The following is a 26126-nucleotide window of genomic DNA, read 5'->3' on the forward strand; positions in this document are numbered from 1 at the left end:
GGACTGGCGATTCATTTCTTATATGATATTATACATGTTTCAATGCCATTCTCCCAAATCATACCCACCCCCCCGCCACAGAGTCCAAAAGACTGTTCTATACATCTGTGTCTCTTTTGCTGTCTCGCATACAGGGTTATCGTTACCATCTTTCTAAATTTCATATATATGCGTTAGTATACTGTATTGGTGTTTTTCTTTCTGGCTTACTTCACTCTGTATAATCGGCTCCAGTGTCAACCACCTCATTAGAACTGATTCAAATGTATTCTTTTTAATGGCTGAGTAATACTCCATTGTGTATATGCACCACAGCTTTCTTATCCATTCGTCTGCTGATGTCATAGCTAAGAATCCATTGCCAAATCCAAGGTCAGGAAGATCTGCCCCTATGTTTTCTTCTAAGAATTTAATGGTTTTAGCTCCCATATTTAGGTTAATCGATTTTGAATTAATTTTGTATACAGTATGAGACCAGGGCCCAACTTCATTCTTTAGCATGTGGACATTCAGGTGCCCCAGGACCATTTGTTGAAGAGACTATTCTTTACCCATTGAATGGTCGCAGCAACCTTGTTGAAAATTAACTATAGGCTGACCTTCCTTAGCTATTTCTGTCCCACAGGGAACTCCTCCTTCCTCCTTTGAACTTAATACTCCATTTTGCTCCTCTGGCATTTCCTATCTATAGTCCTGCCTTGGTCAGCATCTTTCCTTATCTTCAAGCACCTTGAGGACAGAGTCCTGGAGCAAGACAGGATGGTGGCAGATCTGTGGAAGCATGTGGTCTGCAGAGACAGCGGGCTCCTGGGGGGAAGGGAGCTGCAGGCTCATTAGAGTATATATGAGCTGGACTGAGCTCCCTGCACTTGGAGGCCAAGAAGGAGCGAAGGGATGGACTGAGTGCCCTCTGTCCGAGGTGGGAGGCCTACTCATAGGCAAGGCGTGCCAGGAATTGGAAGTAGTCAGCTTCTCCACCTGCAGTCCAAGAGCTGAGGGCTGCTGTTTCTATCACCAGGTAGACACCTGCACTCAGGGTGCTCCAGCAACCAGATCTGAGCCCCCAAAAGCCCAGAAAGAGGATCCAGCAGTAAGAGAGAGGAAGTCTGAACAAAGAGAATTCACACTCAGCAAAAAAAAAAAAAAAAGCTGCCTGAGGTGAATGGGACGACAGCCCTTTGTAATATATACACACATGACGAGTACGTAAGGAGAATACTTAAGTGAGGGCACTTTCCAGTTTTTCATATGTATACATTAATGTTACTTTTGTTCAGGTGTATAAGTGACATTGTGGTTATATGGGGCTTTTGTCCTTCAGTTATTTTTAAGAGCTTAATTTTTTTTAAATTGAGGTTAAAGTCATAAAGAATTAACCATTTCAAAGTGAACAGTCTAGGGGCATTCAATACATTCACAATGTTGTGTAACCACCACCTTTGTATGGTTCCAAAACACTTTCACCACCCAAAGGAAACCTTGTACTCTAGTTTTGTTTTTTACAGAACTTTTTAGAGTTACATACTGAATTATTTCAGTATGAAAAATTATATGATCTCTGGGATCTGCTTCAAAATAATCTAGAGTGAAGGTGGGAAAGTGGGCAGAGGTGTAGATGAAACAAGACTGGTCACAAGTCGATAATGATTCAAACTGAATGACAGGAACCTTGTATGTTGATAACTGTTCTAACTCTATGATGGGGTTCACTACACTATTCTCAAAGGACAAAGAAGCCTGGTGTGCTGCAGTTCATGGGGTCTCAAAGAGTCAGACATGACTGTGATGGAACAACACTCTTTTATTATTAAGACATTATAAATAAAGGTTATTTTATTTATATAAAATATTATTGTAAAAATTGTATTGTAAAAATTATTGTAAAAAATATTATATAAAATATTATTAAATGTCTATTAATAAGACATTAAAAATAAAAATTATTAAGGCATTATAAATAAATACATCAAAACTGTGACTTTTTGACTATCAGATGAACTGAAGAGAGGATAACATTGTTGAGATTCACTTTAGTGGGCTAGAAGATCAAGGGGGTATAAATACTTCAAAGTTCTGGGAAAAAAATAATTTGAAGATGAGGGAAAAAAAAAAAGAAAAATTTGAGAATAGATCCAGGAGAACCTAATAACAAAACCTACATAAATAAACCTACATAACAAGAAGGGGGAAAAAGTGAGGAAATGTAATTAGATGACTAGAGTCCTGGAATTGCATATCAAAAACTCCACCAGTTCCAGTCTGGAAAATACACACCCCGAGGTGTATCCCAGATATTGAAACCAAGTTCCCCTAAAACCTACTCTCCCTGTCCAGTTATGATTATCCTCTCTATCTAAAACTTTATATATATATTTTTTAACTTTATATTCTTTCCTATCCTAACCCCTGTTCCTCTCAGGATGGAGGAGAATCAAAAAAAAAAAAAGGAGGGGGGGGGACTGCAATGGAGCAGGATGGTCTGGGGCTCTCTTGGTGAAAAAGCCTCTCTGTGTTCCTTGTTTCTTGTTTGTAGAAAAAGGCTTTAGTCTCCTTCCCAAAGCTCCAAAGAACAGATTCAAGCAGTTACTAATTAGGGGAGTGAGGAAATACAGAAACAAAGAAAAACCAGTCAAGAAGTAAGAGTCCCAGTTCCTCCTTAAGAGAAATTCATGACAATTTGACACGTATCTTTGAGCTATTCTGCAGGAACTAAGACCCTCAGCCAGGAGGAAGGTGGTGACTACATGCTGACCATAAGCATACAGACCCCAGACTGGTTGGAACTAGAAGGTTAATGATTAAGATTCTTGAGACACCACCCTGTTACCTCATCACCAACCAACCAGGAGAAAGTCATGTCCCCTGCAACCCTCACCCCAAATGCTGCCTTTCAAAGAAAGCCCTTCCCTGAAAGCCATAGGGAGTTCAGGTCTTTGGAGCATGAACTGACCATTCTCCTTTACTGGTCCTGCAATAAACACTTCACTATAAGCCAGCATCAATGAATTGGCTTTACTTTGCCATGGGTGAGGGGATCCAAGTCCGGCTGTGTAATACCCATATGTGTATGGTTACTTTGTTTTTTTAGATTTTTGCTTCTATTGGCAATTCTGCAATAAACATACCTTTGATATGTTCTCATATCTGTGGTTTTACTTCTAAGCATTGGGATTATGTCATTAATGGCAACCAGCAGTAGGATTATTGGGTCAAAGAGTACCGAATACTCTTCAAAATGAGTATTTTGAAGAATTTGAAACATTTTGAAGAATTTGCTAGTTTGCCTCTTTAAAGGGTTGTAGCAATTCACATTTCTATCAGCAAATGATAAGTAGTTATCACCTCTTTTAAATGGTCTCCAGATGAGAATAAAATGACATTAATTTTCTTCTTCCTGACTACAAAGAAACCTGAACATCTTTTTCGGCGGATTGCCTATGAAATCTTAATGTGAATTATCTTTTATCCAGTATACCACTATGTTGTATGTCTTTTTCTTGCCAATTTATTAGAGTTCTTTGTATGGTATAAATAATAATCTGTTAATTTTTTTTCCAGATCCGTAATTTGCCTGTTGACTTTTTTCAAGGCATCTTTGCCATTTAAATGTATTTTATTTTTACATAGTCTAATATATTTATTTCCTTCTGAAGCGTCTAGGTTTCTAATCTTTTTTATAAGAGTATCATCAATTTTCTACATTTAAGTATTTCTTTATGTGGATCCTATCTTTATGGTTTGTTTCATTACAAATAATTTACAATTTTTGTTCAAACTGTGACTATTTTCTCCCTTTTTTCCTAGAATAGCATAAAGCTGCTAATGTTCTTCTAAGTCTTCTTTTTTTCCCCCAAGGTTACAGTCCTTTCCTTTATTGGATTTCCAAATTTTAAAAACTTACAAGTCTCCTGACAAAGAAATGATATCTTGACTAGATAAAGGATTTGGGGGTCTTATCCTTTTATCTCAGACTGATTGATAGTATTCCTTGATGTTCAAGCTCCCAGTGCTGCATATGAAAACTCTGATGCCAGTTTTCTTTTTTCTTCTGTTTGTAGGAGATAGTAACTAGCTCTTTCACATGGAAATATACAATGTTTTCTTTTTATCTTCAGCATTCAGAAATTCTAGTGTTATGGAACCAAACTTGGGTCTGCCTGCCCACCATACAGCAAAGCCAATTCACTGACACCAGGCTGTGGTGAAGGAACGTAAAGCGTTTGTTGCAGGGCCCAACAAGGAGAATGGGAAGCTCATGCTGAAAAGACCAGAACTCTCTGATGGCTTTAAAGGAAGGGCTTTAAAAGGTAACATTTGAGGTGAGGGCTGCAGGGGGCATGACCTTTTTCTGGTTGGTCGGTAGTGAGGTAACAAGGTGGTGTTTCAGGAGTCTTAATTATCAACTTGGCTCCAACCAGCTTGTGGTCAGCATGTAGTCACCATCCTCCACCTGGGGGCCGGGGCCAGGGTGGGGGAGGTCTTAGTTCTTGCTGAACAACTCGAAGATGCATCATATTGTTGTGCTTTCCCTTGAGGAGGAACTAGGACCCTGTTTTATCACTGAACTGTACTTTCTTGACTGCTTTCTCTTTCTTGACTGCATTCCCTCACTCCTCTAATTAGTAACTGCTTGAGTCTGCTCCATGGAACTCAGGGAAGGCCTAGGAGACTAAAGCCTCTTTCTACAAACAAGAAACAGGGGACACAGAGGGGCTTTTATACCTAGGAGACTATTTCAATTCTTAATACAGTGGCATGCAAGGAATAGGTGGTAGTTTAGTCGCTAAGTTGGGTCCAACTCTTTTGCAACCCCATGGACTGTAGCCCATCAGGGTCCTCTGTCTACAGGATTTTCCAGGCAAGAATACTGGAGTAGCTTGCCATTTCCTTCTCCAGGGAAGATCTTCCTGATCCAGGGATAGAACCTGCATCTCCTGCATTGTAGGCAGATTCTTTACCACTGAGCCACCAGGGAAGCTCTCCATTTCATAGGGAAATGGTTAAATACAATGTGGCACATCTACCCCATGGACTATCGCACAGTTACAAAAAGACTGCATTAGTGCTTCAGTTGGGAGAGGGCGATGGCACCCCACTCCAGCACTCCTGCCTGGAAGATCCCATGGATGGAGGAGCCTGGTGGGCTGCAGTCCATGGGGTTGCTAGGAGTTGGACACGACTGAGCGGCTTCACTTTCACTTTTCATTTTCATGCATTGGAGAAGGAAATGGCAACCCACTCCAGTGTTCTTGCCTGGAGAATCCCAGGGACGGTGGAGCCTGGTGGGCTGCCGTCTGTGGGGTCGCACAGAGTCGGACACGACTGAAGTGACTTAGCAGCAGCAGCAGCAGTGCTTCATTTGGAGGGATTTCAACAGCAGGGGAATATTAGGACCTAGTGGAATGATGGATACAAACACCTACTGTAAACTGAAGAACACTAAACAAACATTAGGTCAAGTAATACATTCGGGCTGATACTTGAAAATGCAGTATGAATAAACTGCACCTTCCGTAGCATTATTGGGCACCTGCTGACCTGGGGAGTTCATCTTTCAGTGTCCTATCTTTTTGCCTTTTCATACTGTTCACGGGGCTCTCGAGGTAAGAATACTCAAGTGGTTTGCCATTCCCTTCTCCAGTGGACCACATTTTGTCAGAGCTCTCCACCATGACTTGTCCATCTTGGGTGGCCCTACACAGCATGGCTCGTAGTTTCATTGAGTTAGACAAGGCTGCGATCCATGGGATCAACTCCTAGAGTTGGTGATGGAGAGGGAAGCCTGGTGTGCTGCACTCCATGGGGTCGCAAAGAGTCAGACATGACTGAGCAACTGAACTGAACTGAACTGCACCTTTCTGTGTATTCAGGCTTCCAGCTGAGCTTGGCACCAGTATTCTTCACCACATGGGGGTTTGAGGGATCCAGTAAACACAATACTCAAAGATGTGTCAGAAAGCCCTATCAGTCCAGAGGCACCAGGCACAGGCACATACTGATGCCTTATTTAATCAACTTCTTTAAGGAATAACAGATTTCTCATAAGTTACTTTTCTATGAAGCAGACATTTTTCCTTTTCGGTGCTAGACATCTTGAATTTTGATATTTTTTGCCAGAAATCTTCCTAAAATGTACTATCTATTCTTTCCCCTCTCAAGCAAAGGGTACTACCAACGTCCTTTACAGTACGGTAAAAGGTGTCTTGCAGGTAAGACAATGCAGTGGACAGTTTTTCTGTCACCTCCTTCAAAATGTGTCTGCCTGCTACCACTGTTAATAATACCTTTCAAAGACCCTTTATAATTTTGCAACTTCAAATAATTTTTAAACTGGATTAAAAGCTAGATAATCATATTCTCTGAGACTAGTACATTAAATAAGACTCTGACTGAAAAGTAAAGGATGTGACTTTTGGACCACCATACCTCTCAAAGGGTACCAGTCACATGGTATCTCCGACAATATGTATCAACAAAGAGAAGTAGCTGCATGAAGGACATTGATAGTTAGGTGGTCCTTAAGTTAAAGAAGAGTAATTATTTTCACCCAAATGGATTAATTTATTTGATGAATATTTATGAAGCACCTAGGCTATTTTGGCTTCCCTGGTAGCTCAGTTGGTAAAGAATCTGCCTGCAAGTGCAGGAGACCCAGATTCAATCCCTGGGTCAAGATCCCCTGGAGAAGGAAATGGCAACCCACTCTAGTATTCTTGCCTGGGAAATCCTGTGGACAGAGGAGCCTGGTGGACTACAGTCCATGAGGTCGTAAGAATTGGACACAACTTAGCGACTAAGTCACCACCTATTCCTTGTATGCCACCGTATTAAACACTGAAATATAATGGAGAATAAGACATAGTTCTCCCTCAAAACAGTTTATGGTCTATTTGAGAGCTTCTTAAAGGCATTCCCAACCATCTGCAGTGTTTGCCATATCCAAACACCGTCTGTACTATTACTTGATGTTTTACTTGACTATCTAAATTCTATTTTTCGCCAATAAACAACACGTAACTATTAAAAGAAAAACAGAAAAAGAACAGATGTATATATAACTGAATCACTTTGCTGTACACCTGAAACTAACTCAGCACTGTACATCAGCAATGTGTGTGCGTGTGTGTGCATGCTCAGTCATGTCTGACTCTGTGCAACGCCATGGACTGTAGCCTGCCAGCCTCCTCTGTCCATGGGATTTTCCAGGCAAGAATACTGTAGTGGATTTGCCATTTCCTTCTCCAACACTGTAAATCAACTATCCTCCAAAATAAAATAAAATTTAAATTAAACTTTAAGTAAGATAAAAACAGGTTTCTCTGTTAACCACCTAAATCACCATTAAGGTATCATTAAGCTAGGGCATTTTGGAGACACCCACCTGCTGGAATCATATTGGAATCATATTACTGATCTACACTACCATTAAAGTTCAAATACTAGAGCCTGACACAGAGCCAATCAAATCACCAAGCTGATCTTCTTGTTCAAAAAGGTTTATAGGACCAGGAAATGAAAACTTCCAGCAGAGAGAAATGCTCGAGTTCATACACACACCTAATGGAGATGAGCATGCCCAAGGATGCTGAAGAACATGTGCAACTTATTGATGAGGGGTAACTATTAAGGACAAGGAACACTGATGTGGGATGCTGGATAAATGGCTATAGGAAGATGGACAAGGGGAATAATATATGCAGGGTGATATAGATGGGAGGAAGCCATACTTTAATAATAAACTGATCTCAATGCTAATGCTGCTGTGCTTCTAACAAACTAGGGAAAATATTTCAGTCTGTAGTCTTGATATCAGTCAACAAAATGACCTCCCAAAGTAAATAAAGCAACGACTAATAGCTCTTGGTAGCAAAGAGGTGATACCCAGGGAGACCATAAACTAGTAACAGGTCCAGAGTTCTCTCTCCTTGGACCTGAAAGGCTGCAGAAATGAGAAAGAAGGCATTAGCCAAGGTCAGGCTCAGCTTGAATTATGTGTTAAAGGTTATGTTAAGAACAGTTACAGGATGGACCCTGCTGCAGTCTGCCCTTTGGTGACGGGAAAAAACAAATTAAGTCTGTCAGATACTCAGCCATCCCAAGGAAGGTAAGGCTTGTTTTCAGGTGTCTAGTAGAGAAGGAGCAGCAGTGATTTCAGATAATGGAGTCAGAGTGGACAAACTGGAGAGAGAGGCCAAGTGAAGAGGAATAAGGTATAATTTAATCGGGATAACTGTCTTGGAAGGCCTGCCCAGAAGTCAGGTAGGCCATTTCTTATCATCTGGAGCACCATGCTTCCTGGAAAGACCATTTTATTTGGTATACAGAGAAGTCTGGCAGGATATAGTCCATGGGTTCACAAAGGAGTCAGATACCACTTAGTGACGTAACAATAGCAACAACCAATGCTTTAAACATAATGTGCTCTTAATCTTCTTGGCATGTGTCACAGAATACATCCACAGTAACCTCATTACCATCCTCCCCACTACACACAGTGTCTTAAGAGTTGCTAAAGAAACTCCTCCACTGGCAGGCAATACTGAGAATGTTTAAAGATAAATTTTTAGTTTTTTAACTGACTATGAACTGGAATCCTGCTGTTCTGAAAGTAGACGACAGATGCCTAGGAAATTAAAGCAGCAACATGAAAATAGCTTTTCCTTAGCAACAAACTTACCCACAACCTTCCAGATAAAGCAGATTCACAGTTAGTAATTTCAGTAGAAATATGGGGTAGATTAAGGAAAATGAGATGGGAATACCAGACCACCTGACCTGCCTCTTGAGAAACCTGTATGCAGGTCAGGAAGCAACAGTTAGAACTGGACATGGAACAACAGACTGGTTCCAAATAGCAATATACGTCAAGGCTGTATATTGTCACTCTGCTTATTTAACTTCTATGCAGAGTACATCGTGAGAAATGCTGGGCTGGAAGAAGCACAAGCTGGAATCAAGATTGTTGGGAGAAATATCAATAACCTCAGATATGCAGATGACACCACCCTTATGGCAGAAAGTGAAGAGGAACTAAAACGCCTCTTGTTGAAAGTGAAAGAGGAGAGTGAAAAAGTTGGCTTAAAGCTCAACATTCAGAAAACGAAGATCATGGCATCTGGTCCCATCACTTCATGGCAAATAGATGGGGAAACAGTGGAAACAGTGTCAGACTTTATTTTGGGGGGCTCCAAAATCCTGGCGTGCTGCAATTCATGGGGTCGCGAAGAGTCAGACACAACTGAGCAACTGAACTGAACTGAAGGAAAACATAGCAGAAATGGGTTAGATTTTATCTTCTCTTTCCCTTTTCAAAGGATGGGACTGACCATTTTTCATATTTTTAAGTGCTAGGGGACGAAAAGTTTTAAAATATCTTTGTACGCGTCCCACCACTAGGCATACTTACGTGTGCGAATGCTGACACCTATGCTGTGTATGTCTACAGAGCACACAGAGATCTGTGAGCATTCTGTTTGGCCTTAAGGTAACTTTTTCCATGAAACAAAGAAGGTCCAGCTGACAAAATCCTACACAATCCATAGATTCACTCTCTACTCTGGTTTCCTTCCATGCTGCTTGGGAGTGGGGCTGGAGGCGAGAATATAAATCAGCCCAATATAAATCTCCCAGTGTGGCGAACAAAGGGTAAGAAAATCATTAAAGATCTGTGAAATGCATGACTGCCATGGCATCACCACCCCCTCAACCCTACAGGATGTAGAAGTGCAGAGCCCTCTGGCTCTATCCATTAACTGGCTATATCATAACCTTGCAGGCATCAGTTTCCCCTACTATATTAGAGGTTTGGGTCAGCTCTTCCAAATAAGAAGAAGCACTCATCAAGAAACTGCTGACTGACTGATACCCCTGTCTTATGGGGTCAAACAACTTGAATGTCTTAGTGAGGTAAATACTTTAAAAAATGGTGGCTGTCTTTTTTCCATTAATAATCTCATGAATAACCTCTATACTCAAATATGGGAAGGAAAGAAGAACATTTAATCACTCTAAACAGTTATATTAAAAATGATCACAATTCCATGGTAGAAGACACAAAAAGAGTGTGAAGGACAGAAGAGATGAGGGGTTGAGACCACAGAAGGAGAGACAAGACAAAAATGTCCCACGCAGTTCAGAGAAGAGGAATTATTTCTCTCTCTTTCTTTAGATGACCCAAACTCTATTTAAAAAACTTTCTAGTCAAAGGTTCTGAGACTCCTAGTGCTTCAAAATAAGCCCATGTGGTATTATTTCAGACAATGTTTGAACTCACTCCTGGGTATTGCTTCCTTTCAAAGGGTCAAATCAAACATAGCTACAGCTACTGCTGGGAGACTTTAAAGCCAGATCAAGGCAAGAACCAGTAACAGCAGAAAATTAAAGGCTGGGTTGTGGGAGTTCCAGACTATGGTTAGAAGCTGACATAGTTTGGGAACAGGTTGTCAGAGCCTTCACTTCTTTGGTGTTGAGTCATCTCACCTATCCCAGCTGTGGCCAGGGACAAGGCGTAGTATTATCAGCACTGTGTTAGTGTGGTTACTGGGTCAGATTAATCTTCATGAAGGCTAAAAATACAAAGCCTTTGACAGTCTTTAGCTAAAATTAGGCCCAATGTGTTTTTAGGTGAAGAGAGAAAAAATGATTAAATATGTGAAGAACTTGAAGTACTTGCAAAGAAAGGTGCAGTGGATAACATCTGATTAAATAAAAAATTGGCTATTTGGAAAATAAGCTACTGAAAGTGAATATTCCTGTGCTGTGGCTTAACTATCACAATGTTCCTTAAATAAAAGTATCAGAAAGCTCCAGATTAGCTAACAAAGTCAGATTCCCAGGTCCTCTCCACTAAACTAAAATAGAGGCAAAGAACATTATTTCCCAACGGTATTGTTGCTGTTAAGTCACTCAGCGGTGTCCGACTCTTTGTGACCCCATGGACTGCAGCATGCCAGGCTTCCTGTCCTTCACTACCTCCTGGAGTTTGCGCAAACTCAAGTCCATTGAATTGGTGATGCCATCCAACCATCTCATCCTCTGTCAACCCTTTTTCCTCCTGCTCTCAATCTTCCCCAGCATCAGGGTCTTTTCCAGTGAGTTGGCTCTTCGTGTCAGGTGGCCAAAGCACTGGAGCCTCAGCTTCAGCAGTAGTCCTTCTAATGAATATTCAGGGTTGATTTCCTTTAGTATTGATTTGTTTGATCTCCTTGCTTATCCAAGGGACTCTCAAGAGTCTTCTCCAGCACCACGGTTTGAAAGCATCAACTTTTTGGCACTCAGCCTTCTCTGTGGTCCAACTCTCATGGGATACTGACTTCAAAACTATTTTCCCTTTTTGTATAGGGACTACATATAAGAAAGATACAATAGATAATCTCAAATAATCAAAAGATGAAAAACTAGAAATACTAAAGGGAATATTGATCACACTGTCAGTGCCCTCCCCAGCATCCTTGAATATGCAGCTGCTGTTTGCCTGCCCAACCCCAACCTTTGTAGATCAAAGATATCCATCCAGCAATCCCATTTCTGGGTAGTTAAGAGAACTGAAAACAGGATCGTGAAGAGATATTTGCATATTATATTCACTGCGGCATTAATAACAACAGCCAAAGTGTGGGAGCAACTGAAATGTCTACTTACAGACGAATGGACAAAGAAAATGTAGTATATACATAAAGTGGTATATTATTCAGAATTAACAAGGAAGGAACTCCTTTCACATGTGACAACATGGTGAACTTGAAGGCCAACATGCTAAGTGAAATAAGCCAGTCACAAAAGAACAAATACTGAATGATTCCAAATACTCATTTATATGAGTTACCTAAGTAGTCAAACTCACAGAAAGCAGAAAGTGGAAAGGTGGCTGCCAGAGACTGGGGGCAAGGGGAACTGGGGAGTTGCAGTTCAAAGCATATAAAGTTTCAGTTATACAAGATGAAAATGCTCTAGGGATCTGTTCAGTAAAATACTGGGCTTACAGTTAACAGTACTGTGCCACATGTGTAGAGATTTGTTAAGAGGGCAGATCTCATGTGTTCTGTCACCACAATAAGAAAACAAGGAAAGAAGCTATATGTGTGAGGAACAAACTTGGAAAAAGAGCCAAGGAAAAACAATCAACTGTTTATTAAACTTTTGAATTTGAGCATGAAAGAAAAGAAGCTGAAAATACTGTAATTACTCAACTGGGTTCCCTAGAACATTATTCCCAAAAGATGATACATTTTAGAAGAGTTGTATGATCAAAACATTTGTGAAAAACTGCATATTGTTTCCTTCTTGGGTGTGTTCACTATGAAGATTAGTATATAAAAGACTCCAAGAAGTCCCAGAGTAAACCGGCCTAGTTAACATCCTTTAAGAAAGCATTTCCAAACCCATTTGACTCAGAAAAGGATTTCTTTGGGTAAAATAAATATTAAAAATACAATGGATTCATGTTTTATGAACAATGTACAAAATGATGATTTTAAGAACTAATTTTAGGGATAGATTCCTGGGCAGGGAAGACCTTCCTAGTGAGAATTCCTCCTCCTCTTTCAAAAACTCAAATAACTAACCAACTTTACCCTTACCTTGCCTGAAATATTTAACTCTTTTTATCATGTGAAATTCCAACCAGATGTCTAATGATCTTCCAGAAGAGCTCAAATACTAGTCATTTATGATTTCATGTAAATTAATGTGTTATCAGTGTGACTGTATATTGACAGAGTGCTTTACAGCCTTCAAAACCACTTTAACACACATACACGCACGTCCTTCCTTCAAGGTATACAGTAAGTAAGTATAGTTAAGACTAAACTTCAGATTAGCTGATTCTAGTCTAGTATCCTTTCTACTAGTAAAAAGGCTCTACAGATCGAGTTGGTAAATGATACTCAATGTCAACTGCATGATGTATTTTAAGTTATAAACATTTTGGCTTTGAAATTCTGAGGCAACAACGTGATCAAGTGGTACTAAACAACAGCTGAGGTGGAATCCCTGAGATTTTTATAAAGAAATAGTTCACATAAATCAAACCATATGTTTTTGTTAGATTAAGGGAGACTCAAATGATTCTATCCTTACAAATTTCTCAGGACCATGGAGAATAGACAAAGGGCAGAAAAATGGCCATGTAAAAAGACTGCCCATTTTCTAACGGTCTCATTTTTCACACTGCAGAATCTTTCATATGTAAGTGACCTAGACTTGAGTTACAAAGAAAACTGGATTTAGCAGAGCTTTCAAATCTTAAGTGCTCATTTGGCATCACTTCTAAAAATACCATTAAAACAGACAGAATGGCTACAGGTGCCCTCTTTTGCCCTTGTTGTACTTAAACACTTTAAACTGTCCTAGGTTTTCACAGAAACACTGTTCAAAAGAACGTAAGGAAAATTTAATCCTAACATTACACAATTTCAGGCTCAAAATCTTTGTATTACCAGAGAAAAGATGCTGATAGAAATACCTCTTTCTAGACTAAAAAGAGGAAAAACCTTCAATCCTTTAAATAGAAAATGCATCCAGGTATTTACATCTTTAAATGAAACTTGAGTGTCTACATGCTTGTCTTGACTAACATCTAACCAGTCTGTCTGTAGATTGTCACCTTTGTTAAATTTTTTTTTTTTAGTGTCAACTTCAACTATTTCATTATCCTTATATTAAAGATTCTTAGTGGAACTGAGCAGGAACTTTAAAGGAAAAAAAGAATTAACTGTTAGCCTTGGACATATGCTTAGGAGATAAAAGCTCTGTTCAAACAGGCCAGGTTCAGCAACAATATAAATCAACATCTCTACAGCCTCGTAACTTTCCAGAGCACTTCTTCACCTTCACTGTTTATCTGTGTAATAAACCGAAGATTTTAGGCTAGATGTTCTTACTATCCTGGGACAGTAAAATCATTAAAATAAAGCCTCTCAAATGTTAAGTACCTTGCCCAAGGTCACACTGTGACTGGGAGAAGAGACAGGAGTATAAACAGATCTCCCAATTTCCAAGCCGGGACACTTTTTCACTATAGCATGGTTCTGTGGGTGGTGAGAACACGAGTGGGTGTGAGGTGTACCTTCCCCCTTAGATACATAAATACCCCCCATTAGCTTTAGGGAGCCTCTGTTACCCATAAGAGTGTATGCCAAGGCGAAGAAAGGCTGAGAACCCTGTGCTGGGTATCATACTACCTTGATATTGTTGCCATAGGGACAGATAACCAATTGGCTGATAACTGGTAAACATTTAGCCATAAAGTATGCATAAATATAAGCCTTAAAGGACTTTTTTCAAGCTATTATTAACATCTCCTTTGAAGTAAAAACTGAAGCATGAATTGCATTTGTCTCATTTATAATAATGATCAATAACAAGGGTCATTATGACAGTGAAAATGCCAGTTTCACTAAATGTTACAGTCCAGTGGAACTGCATTGGCTCATACTGACTTGAAAAAAGGTTTACATGAAGACAACACAAAAAATAAAAGCAGGACAACTGCAACACAAAATTTCAAACTCCTTTTGTTAATGTTCAAAATAACTTATAGACATACTGGCAAACCCTGAGAGCAGACTCCAGATGTGTCCGGCTCTGTGCAGTGTATGTTCAGCTGAAAAGTTACATGAACTATGGAAACACATATAAAACTAAAGCACCTATAATACAATTCAGGAGTTCCTACCCTGGTTTGTGTGAAAAGAAATAAGTGGGGTTAAAGAAACAGTAGACCCTGGATGAACAGCAAGGTTTGGGAAGGGAGTTCCATGAACAGAGGCAGCTCTCATGTCAATTAATGACAGGTGTCTTGAGAGTCTGTCTCCAAGCCTCTCCTAGGCTCTCTTCTGCTGTAAATAAACCGGTTAGATGAGGTCATGCCCAAGTTAAAGTCCAGCTTTAATGGACTATAAGTGTTAAAGAATACTTTTTGATATGCAAACAGCAAAACCTAAACATCTTTATTAATTCAAGTGAATGCATTTAACTAAGTAAAAAAAGAAAGCTGTGCAGAGTGCCCTCTGGTGGACAGCTGGACAGGCCAAAGGAAGCTCTCAAGTCATCAGCATTCATTCATTCAAATATAATTAATTAATGTGGGTCCACTGTGTGTCACTTATTGAGTGTCCAGGAGTTAATACAAGAGACACAATCATTGCCCTCACTGATTGTACGGTCTGGAAGCGACTGAGTGAAGTCGCTCAGTCGTGTCTGACCCTTTGCGACCTGTGGACTGTAGCCCACCAAGCTCCTCCGTCCATGGGATTCTCCAGGCAAGAATACTGGAGTGGGTTGCCACGCATAGATGGACATTAAACAAAGCATTGCTTCCTTTTTGATGTTCAGTTGTTAAGTCGTGTCTGACTCTTTGCAACCCCATAGACTGTAGCTAGCCAGGCTCCTCTGTCCTCTACTGTCTCCCAGAGTTTACTCAAATTCATGTCCATTGAGTCAGTGATGCTATCTTATCATCGTATCCTCTGCCATCCCATTCTTCTTTTGCTTTCAATCTTTCCCAGCATCAGGGTTTTTTTTTTCCAATGAGTTGGCTCTTCACATCAGATGGCTGACATATTGGAGCTTCAGCTTCAGCATCAGTCCTTCCAATGAATATTCAGATTTGATTTCCTTTAGGATTGCTTCATTATAGAGGTACTGAATGCCACAAAGGAATAACAGATGGGATTATGACAATGATCTATGGGAAAGCTGTAAACACCACTGAAGAAAGGATTCCTAAAATTGTCACAAATAAGGAAAAGTGGGTTTTAGGCAGAGAGAGGTAACTATCCATAATCACCCTGTAAAACACGAGAAAAAGACCCAGATGAGGAAACGGGAGCTGAAGCAGAGGCAGTATGTAGTACACGGAAGGTCATGTAGGCAGTGTTAATTGACTTTGACCTCGAACCTAAGGGCAGTAGAACATAATCAAAAGGTTTAAGGGAGGGAAAGATGTGATTTAAATCATGATTTTTTAAAGACTGCTTTAGATTTTTTTTTTTTCATTTTTTGTTTATTTCTGGCCGTGCTGGGTCTTTGTTGCCACATGGACTTTTCTCTAGTTGTGCTGAGCAGGGCTACTGTCTAGTAGGGCACGGGCTTCTCACTGCAGTGGCCTCTCTCATCACAGAGCATGGGCTCTAGGGTGAGCAGGCGTCAGGAGCCGCAGCGTGCAGGCTCAGTGCCTGCAGTTCCCGGGCTCTGGAGCACAAGCGCAGTAGTTGTGGATCATGGGCTTAGTTGCTCTGCAGCATGTGGGATCTTCCCAGACCAGGGATCAAACCCACATCTCCTGCACTGGCAGGCAGATTCTTTACCACTGAGCCACCGGGGAAGCCCAAAGTGCTTTAGTTTTTAATGCAAAGAATGAATTGGAGATGGGCTAAAGTTGAACTGGGGAGACCAATGAGGAACCAATTGTAGATGTCCAGGTGAGAGATGCCAGTGACTCACGCCAGTATCACTGACAGCCTTCCAGGGTTACTCCCAGTCCCTGCTCCCTCACATATCATCCTAATTTATTCTACACGCTTACTGAGTGTCACCCATGTGCAAAGTACTCCCATTCAGACCTCTGGGCACAGTGGCAGAGTCAAGATCATGGCAGCAGTCCTGATCTGTAAGACAGTGGTCGCCATCTCTTTTGGCATCGGGGACCCGTTTTGTAGAAGTTAATTGTTCCATGGACTGAGGTGAGGGAGATGCTTTTCAGATGATTCAAATACATTACATTTATTGTGCACTTTGTTTCTAATTTAATGCCACTGCTGATATGACAGGAGGTACTGGTCCATGGCCTGGATGGTGGGGAACCCTGCTGTAAAGAACCACCATTTAGAGTTTCTTCCACCTCTGGAGTCTTCTCACTGCTGTGCAAATGTGGCATAAAGCTTGCCGATGTGTAGATTTATCAGCCCACTACAACAGGTGACATATTCTTGGGGGACCTTAATTAATACATAGCAGGGGGCAGAAATTTGCCAACAGCCCAGCCTACCTTGTTACCGTGACTTTGAAGAGCACAGGTTAATAAGTAGGATTCCCTGCCTCTAATGATCCCTTTGAACTGTGGTGCTGGATTTGTATGGTATATGAATTATACTTCAAAAAGGTACAAAGTCTTACCTTTTAAATTTAAAAGTCTTACCTTAAAAATTAAAAAAACCACCTTTTGCCTAAAAGGTGAAGAGATACCCCACATCCAAGGTAAGAGAAACCCAAGTTAGACAGTAGGCACTGAGAGAGTGCATCAGAGGGAAGACAGACTGAAACCACAGTCACAGACAACTAGCCAATCTGATCACACGGACCACAGTCTTGTCTAACTCAATGAAACTAATCCATGCTGTGTGGGGCCACCCAAGATGGACGGGTCATGGTGGACAGGTCTGATAGAATGTGGTCCACTGGAGAAGGGAATGGCAAACCACTTCAGTATTCTTGCCTTGAGAACCCCATGAACAGTATGAAAAGGCAAAAAGATAAGACACTGAAAGATGAACTCCCCAGGTCGGCAGGTGCCCCATATGCTACTGGAGATGAGTGGAGAAATAACTCGAGAAAGAATGAAGGGATGGAGCCAAAGCAAAAACAACACCCAGTTGTGGATGTGACTGGTGATAGAAGCAAGGTCTGATGCTGTAAAGAGCAATATTGCAATGGAACCTGGAATGTCAGGTCCATGAATCAAGGTAACTTGGAAGCGGTCAAACAAGAGATGGCAAGAGTGAACATCGACGTTTTAGGAATCAGCGAACTAAGATGGATTGGAATGGGTGAATTTAACTCAGATGACCATTATATCTACTACTGTGGGCAGAAATCCCTTAGAAGAAATGGAGTAGCCATCATGGTCAACAAAACAGTACAAAATGCAGTACTTGGATGCAATCTCAAAAACGACAGAATGATCTCTGTTCATTTCCAAGGCAAACCATTCAATATCATGGTAATCCAAGTCTATGTCCCAACCAGTAATGCTGAAGAAGCTGAAGTTGAATGGTTCTATGAAGACCTACAAGACCTTTTAGAATGAACACCCCAAAAGGATGTCCTTTTCGTTATAGGGGACTGGAATGCAAAAGTATGAAGTCAAGAAACACCTGGGGTAACAGGCAAATTTGGCCTTGGAGTACAGAACGAAAAAGGACAAAGGTTAACAGAGTTCTGCCAAGAGAATGCACTGGTCATAGCAAACACCCGCTTCCAACAACACAAGCGAAGACTCTACACATGGACTTCACCAGATGGTCAACACCAAAATCAGATTGATTATATCCCTTGCAGCCAAAGATGGAGAAGCTCTATACAGTCAGCAAAAACAAGACCAGGAGCTGACTGTGGCTCAGATCATGAACTCCTTATTGCCAAATTCAGACTTAAATTGAAGAAAGTGGGGGAAACCACTAGACCATTCAGGTATGACCTAAATCAAATCCCTTATGACTATACAATGGAAGTGAGAAACAGATTTAAGGGACTAGATCTGATAGACAGAGTGCCTGATGAACTATGGATGGAGGTTCATGACATTGTACAGGAGACAGGAATCAAGACCATCCCCAAGAAAAGAAATGCAAAAAAGCAAAATGGCTGTGTGAGGAGGCCTTATAAATAGCTGTGAAAAGAAGAGAAGCCAAAAGCAAAGGAGAAAAGGAAAGATATAAGCATCTGAATGCAGAGTTCCAAAGAATAGCAAGCAGATGAGAAAGCCTTCCTCAGCGATCAATTCAAAGAAATAGAGGAAGACAATAGAATGGGAAAGACTAGAGATCTCTTCAAGAAAATTAGAAACACTAAGGGAACATTTCATGCAAAGAAGGGCTCAATAAAGGACAGAAATGGTAGGGACCTAACAGAAACAGAAGATATTAAGAAGAGGTGGCAAGAATACACAGAAGACCTGTACAAAAAAGATCTTCACAACCCAAAAAATCACGATGGTGCGATCACTCACACTCACCTAGAGCCAGATATCCTGATGTAAAGTCACATTGGCCTTAGGAAGCATCACTACAAACAAAGTTAGTGGAGGTGATAGAATTCCAGTTGTGCTATTTCAAATCCTGAAAGATGATGCTGTGAAAGTGCTGCACTCAATATGTCAGCAAATTTGGAAAACTCAGCAGTGACCACAGGACTGGAAAAGGTCAGTTTTCATTCCAATCCCAAAGAAAGGCAATGCCAAAGAACGCTCAAACTACTGCACAATTGCACTCATCTCACATGCTAGTAAACTGATGCTCAAAATTCTCCAAGCCAGGCTTCAGCAATACGTGAACCATGAACTTCCAGATGTTCACGCTGGTTTTAGAAAAGGAAGAGGAACCAGAGATCAAACTGCCAACATCCACTGGATCATCGAAAAAGCAAGAGAGTTTCAGAAAAACATCTATTTCTGCTTTATTGACTATGCCAAAGCCTTTGACTGTGTGGATCACAATAAACTGTGGAAAATTCTTCAAGAGATGGGAATACAAGACCACCTGACCTGCCTCTTGAGAAATCTGTATGCAGGTCAGGAAGCAACAGTTAGAACTGGACATGGAACAACAGACTGGTTCCAAATAGGAAAAGGATTACATCAAGGCTGTATATTGTCACCATGTTTATTTAACTTATATGCAGAGTACATTATATGAGAAATGCTGGGCTGGATGAATCACAAGCTGGAATCAAGATTGCTGGGAGAAATACCAGTAACCTCAGAAATTCAGATGACACCACCCTTATGGCAGAAAGTGAAGAGGAACTAAAGAGCCTCTTGTTGAAAGTGAAAGAGGAGGGTAAAAAGTTGGCTTAAAGCTCAACATTCAGAAAACGAAGAGCATGGCATCTGGTCCCATCACTTCATGGCAAATAGATGGGGAAACAGTGGAAACAGTGACAGACTTTATTTTTGGGGGCTCTAAAATCACTGCAGATGGTGACTGCAGCCATGAAATTAAAAGACGCTTACTCCTTGGAAGAAAAATTATGACCAACCTAGACAGCATATTGAAAAGCAGAGACATTACTTTGTTAACAAAGGTCCGTCTAGTCAAGGCTATGGTTTTTCCAGTGGTCAGGTATGGATGTGAGAGTTGGACTATAAAGAAAGCTGAGCAAAGAAGAATTGATGCTTTTGACCTGTGGTGTTGGAGAAAACTCTTGAGAGTCCCTTGGACTGTGAGGAGATCCAACCAGTCCATCCTAAAGGAGATCAGTCTTGGGTGTCCACTGGAAGGACTGATGTTGAAGCTGAAACTCCAATACTTTGGCCACCTGATATGAAAAGCAGATTCACTGGAAAAGACCCTGATGCTGGGAAAGATTGAGGGCAGGAGGAGAAGGGGACAACAAAGGATGAGATGGTTGGATGGCATCACCGACTCAATGGACATGGGTTTGGTGATGGACAGGGAGGCCTGGCGTGCTGCGGTTCATGGGGTCGCAAAGAGTGAGACACGACTGAGTGACTGAACTGAACTGAACTTGCCTAAAGATGGTGACATGGATGAGTAAGATGACAGTAGAGATGAGAGTGTCAGAAGTTACAGGAGTGACGGTTTCTATAACTGTTGCATATTGGCATATTTTATATTCTCAGGCAAGGAAATACTAATGTTGCTTATTTATAAAATAGGAACTCTCTGGAAAGCTCAAATCAACCTTTAGAAGACACATAAACATAAAAGTGAAATCAACCTAAAAAAGCTTCTACAGCAAAGGGTGCAGTTAACAGAGACTCAGAGTACCATAGGCAACAAAATAAGGTATTGCTGAAAATGAAAGTGTTAGTTACTCAGTGTGTCCAACTGTTTGCGACCCCATGGACTGCAGCCCACCAGGCTTTCTGTCCATGGAGTTCTCCAGGCAAGAATTCTAGAGTGGGTTGCTATTTCTTTCTCCAGGGGATCTTCCTGACCAAGAGATCTAACCTGAGTCTCCTGCAGGCAGATTCTTTACTGTCTGAGCCACCAGGGAAGCTCAAAGGTATTGCTGGCTATGTTCAAAGCAAGAAGAAAACGAGAAGAAAGAGTAATGTTTGGGGGAAGGGAGTACAATATTCACAGAAAACCAGTGAAAAGGAGCCCCACTCAAGACAGAAGCTGGCCTCCATCTCTCATAGTAAAGAATATGGTCTGCACCTTGGTCAGCGCGAACAAAGAGCATGAAGATGGAGCTGGGAGACAGGGAGAGAAGGGAATCCATCAGTTGCAGTAATTTTCAGTTTTCCCACTCAAATGATTCTCATTCCAGGCCACTGAAGGAACCAACAGATCCCTTTTGACACCATGTGGCATCACAACAGTCCCACTATACACCTGCCCAGTGAGTCACACTATGTACTGCTTTCTTTTTCAGTACCTCTTCTGGGCTTCTCAACAATCTAGTGGGGTACACAAAGCTATTACTATTATTGTCCTTATTCTGAAACTCAGACTTTGAGTGACCTGCTCAAAATCACACAGCCTCCTGGGAAGAGGACCACATCTAGACCCAACCATCTGACTCTGCCCAGGGTTCTTTTCACTAACCAGTGTAACTTTTCACTGCATCTTCAGCAGAGCAATGATAAAATTCAAGCCATTTAATATTAACAACATCAGTGTAAGTACACTTCCAGCAAGATGAATACTGTTAAATCAGCAAGTGCCAGGTAAACATTTTAACTGCCATATGACTCTGGATGTTCAATCTTCAAATCCCATTTAATCTTCAGACTTTCCCCAGGGGTTACAGATGAGGACCCAAGGCTCTTGGCATTAAGTAACTTGTTTGGGGTCACCAGAGGTCTGGTGATTGGTGCAGCAGAGGTTTAAATGTACTAGGATCTGTTCTAGCTCCAAACTCCATACTCCTTCTATTACAACTGGCTGCTACCCTAAATGTTTATCAAGGACCATCCTAAGGTATGGAGGGTATAGGTAACCCAAATGCAAAGAGCAGAAACAGTCAATGGTGTTCCTGAGAAGCTTGATGAGCCAAACACTTTTCTATAACATGGCCTGTGATTATGCTAACAAAAGAAACATCACTTCTTTCTTCCTTACCTAGGTCTAAGTTTTGCGGGAATCAATGCTGAGGGCATGAGTATAGCAGAGGTGAGAGCAGAGGTAGGCAATAAAACAAATACTGCCTGAACTTTCCAGATTCTTAAAGGAGTTCAAAGAATACCATAAACCCTGGAGTAAATGCACTTCCTTCTAACGAAGGAGTAAGACAGGAGGTTGTTAGGGTGGGGGCAAAGGAAAAGTGGAATCTTCTTCTATCATCTTTAGGACCTACCTCCTGAGCAGTCTCACACCTCCTAGCTTCAGAGGGGAACAAAAAGAAAGCTACTTGGATACAGATGAGAACACAAGCGCTTTTCAGGTTAAGTTTATTGCCTGGGATTCACCACTGACTGCAACAGCAGTCTAAATGTAATGCAACCTGGGGTTCCAGATTCACAAACACAGAGGCACAAGCAAGTCCACTAGCAGCCGAAGTTAACAGAACCCTCCACAGAGCACCATTTGTTAATCCAACAAAGGTTTACCAAGCACCTACTGTATCTACATCTGGAGAAGTTAAAGGTAAACCACTCCAGTATTCTTGCCTGGGAAATCCCATGGACAGAGGAGCCTGGTGGGATACAGTCCACGGGTTGCAAAAAGTCAGACACGACTGAGTGACTAAACAACAACAGTATCTAGACATCAAGCGGTGGGGAAGCAGAGAATGAGACGGACACCATGCCCAGCTTTGCGGAGCTCACAGTCTGTAGGGGAATTACTGCTACCAAAGGGGTGTTGTGGGCGCTTCAAAAGTAGGAATGGAGTTGAATCTTTATCACCCCTGACTTTCCACTGATTTAGAGTGTTTCACAGTTTTGTAAAACAATTATTCATTTTAATTAAAAAACAAACCACCACTACTTACTTTTAAGGATCCCAGAGACGTAGCAAATAGACTGTTTATTTTAAGCACTGGCTTTTGTAATTTGATCTATGTCTTAAAGAAAATGTTATCTTATTGACTTTAAAAAAATCCATCACCCATTGAAACTTCCACCTCCTAACACACTTAGGTCTGCTACACAAAACCAGTTAGTCAACCACAGAGAGGAGTTGACACCTGGTAAGAAAACACATTTACTACTTTATTTATTCCTGTCCAGTGTATGCCCCCAAAACAGCCTTGACTGGAAGCATTAACAGCCATTGAACAATTGCATATGGAGGTGTTTAAGGCTTGATGTTTTCCCCCTTGCTCCATTACTCTATCAATCAGGTCTCAGATTAGCTCCTAACTCCTTCTAGTCCCCTAAGCTTCCAAATAGTGGCAGAACTGGGGTTTAAAGATTTAAACCTGCGTCTGTCCCCAAACCCAACTGAGCACACCAATGCTCTCCAGCTCTACTGTCTCCTGTTTGGATGACAGCAAATCTGAGTGCCTCGACTGGCCAGGCAGGCAACGTCAATGAGCAAGGAGACAGATAATGGATATGTCTATTTGCTATGAGCAGGAGAAAGACAGAGAGTTGTAGAGGGGACTAGAGGGGACAGCAAGCAGCTACTGCTATCAATAGCTCCAGCAATTGCTATCACATATGATCTTGCAAGTTTAAGAGAAATGGGAACTTCAAAATTTTATGTATACTCCTGAATGTTAACATTAAATGTTAGTTCGAGTTCTTTAAGAGGACCACGTGGGTCAAACAGGCTCTCAATCATTGTTACTGTGCTGTTGGCATCATCTTTTTTTCCAAAATATTTATTTATTTGGCTGCGCCAGGACTTCTTGCAGCACACGGGATCTTCAGTTGTGGTATGTGGGATCTAGTTCCCTGACCAGGGGTGGAACCTAGGGCCCCTGCACTGGAGTGCCTTAGCCACTGGACCAGCAGGGAAGTCCTGGCACCATCTTTTAAAGAGCACTGGTTTGCTTCACTAAATTGTGCAGCATTACTTTCATAAGTGTGACATCGCCCCAGGGATGGAGGAAACAGAAAGTTCATTAACGCCTTAAATACCAAGGGTAGTCTCTTTTTCAGGCAGCCTAGATGGACTCATGGACCAATGCCACATAAGGTGATTTTCTCCCCAGGGGCCCATGGAATAGCTTTCATTTCTTTCCCATAGCAATGATACCCCAAGCAGTTGCTTACCCGTTTGTCAATGTCATTGTGTTGGAGCTGCACAAAGCGAGCGCTGATGGCTGCGATGTAACTCTGCTGATTGGAGAATGCCACACGGCCGGCACCTTTGGGGTACTTCAGCTCGGGGTCTGTATCAATGCCAGCATAGCAGACACCACCATATAAACGGTCCATGATCATTGCCAGTTCAACTGCAAGAAAATAAACACCATTTGGTATAAATGTTTAGAAGGGTCTCTTGTCCAGGAGAAGGAAGGACTATATGGAAGAATCATGCAGTGTAACTAAGAAATAGAAAACCCATGTTAAGTATCATGAAGAGTGTCCACACCAGTCTTAGAACTCAAGAAGGGGAGCTCCTCATAGGATATTTGAAAACAAAATGAAAAAAGAAAGAAAGAAAGAATTTACACACACACACAAATTTACATAATGAGAACTTCAGCAACAGTATAAAAGAAATGATCTATCAGCAACCCTCCTTTCTAATTTCTAACTGCTTAGTCCACTAGAGTGGACCCTGGGCAGGCAAAGCATCTCAGGTGCCCTAACAAGTTAATGAGAAACAGTCTACTTACTGACCCCCAGGGCTGAAAGTAATTACTAAAGTCACACTACTAAATTAAGATTAAGCTATAGAAAGAATTAATTCTAGAGGCAATATGTTTATAGCCGAGAAATAACTCTCCACAACTTTTTAAAAAATAAAAGATTTGGAGTTTATTTCAACTGAGGAATCTCCACACTAACTTCTCACACTAAATTCTAAATAACAATGCTAAAAATGATAATAGCAGCAATAAACATTTATTGAGTGCTTATAATTACCAGGAAACACTAAGCTGCTACAAAGGCAGTAAAAGCACACCCATCCTGTACCCTGCTATAAATCCAGAGGTCTGGTCTGCACTCTTCACTAGAGCTCTTTGGTATATCTGCAAAACACCTGGACAGAAGGCATTTGGAAATTGGACATTCCAAAGGTCTGATATTCTACAACTGTCCTCATCAAAAGGTACCACGGAGAGACATACAGCAGTTACTTACCTGGATCCAAACTGCCTGAAGTTAACTGTTTACTTGATACTGGATGGCACCTCCTCCAGGTATGACCACTCCTTTCAGGCCACTCACATGGTTTTAAGTCCAAAAGACTTAGCCCTACTCCTAGGGAATGACCCAAGAACCCACTTCCTCAAATACCTACACATGGTATTTGGAAAGGAGCAGACAGGGAAGACAGATGAAGACCTGGGCCACAGCCAGTGTGCAAAGGCCCCCAGACAGCTGAGCTACACAGGAATCAGTATCTGGGGAGAAGGAGAGCTGCACAGGCTGGAGTGGCCGGAGAGCTCTGCAGCAGGTTCAAGGGCTGAAGGGCTTAATGATGCAAGAACGCCACCAGATTTCTATGAACAGAAGGAAAGCCATGTACTACTGGTTTCTATAATGGGCAGCTGCTGAGGCAGCAACAAAGTTATGTTGCTGTGAAAGAAAGGCTGTCTTTCTATCTGACTTCTTCAAACCGGACTGCTTAATACTGGTAGTGGATTTCTAAGCTTCTGTTTCTAATAGGAAGAATGACTTAACAACCAACAGGTAATTTTCAGAAGATGAGTAAATAAGCTAGCAGTAATTAAGCCAGAGAGTAAGTGCTTTTAAAGACAGAAGAGCAGAAAGCTACCCCAATGATCCCATTATGATCAGAATTACTGAGTCATATCAGTCAAAGAAACATTGCTGGTTAGAGCCCAAGTGGACCCTGACTTCGGTCTTGGGGCAGGATCCAGAAATCACATTCATTCAAACAGTGCAGTAAGAATCATGTCCCTGTTTAGTTGTTAAGTCCTGTCTGACTCTTTGGTGACCCCATAGACTGCAGCCCACCAGCCTCCTCTTTCCATGGGATTTCCCAGGCAAGAATAAAGAATACTGGAGTAGGTTGCTATTTCCTTTTCCAGGGGATCTTTCCAACCCAGGGAGTGAACCCGAGTCTCCGGCTTGGTAGGCA

At 41.3% G+C, this 26126-nt stretch overlaps 1 protein-coding gene across 9 annotated transcripts in view; it reads right to left on the minus strand.

Moving 5' to 3' along the window:
• CPEB3 (cytoplasmic polyadenylation element binding protein 3) overlaps positions 1 to 26126 on the minus strand; it is a 200977-nt gene that overhangs the window by 7335 nt on the left and 167516 nt on the right. For 8 of the 9 annotated variants that reach the window (XM_070780479.1, XM_070780480.1, XM_070780477.1 and 5 more), the window contains one exon: positions 24125 to 24306. In XM_070780479.1, the coding sequence (XP_070636580.1) occupies positions 24125 to 24306 (182 nt within the window). Of the gene's footprint in view, positions 1 to 24124; positions 24307 to 26126 lie in introns of those variants that run through there. The other variant, XM_070780481.1, reaches the window with a different exon arrangement.

The sequence above is a fragment of the Bos indicus genome, chromosome 26, assembly GCF_029378745.1.
Source record: "Bos indicus isolate NIAB-ARS_2022 breed Sahiwal x Tharparkar chromosome 26, NIAB-ARS_B.indTharparkar_mat_pri_1.0, whole genome shotgun sequence".
In the NCBI taxonomy this organism is placed as follows: Eukaryota; Metazoa; Chordata; class Mammalia; order Artiodactyla; family Bovidae; genus Bos; species Bos indicus.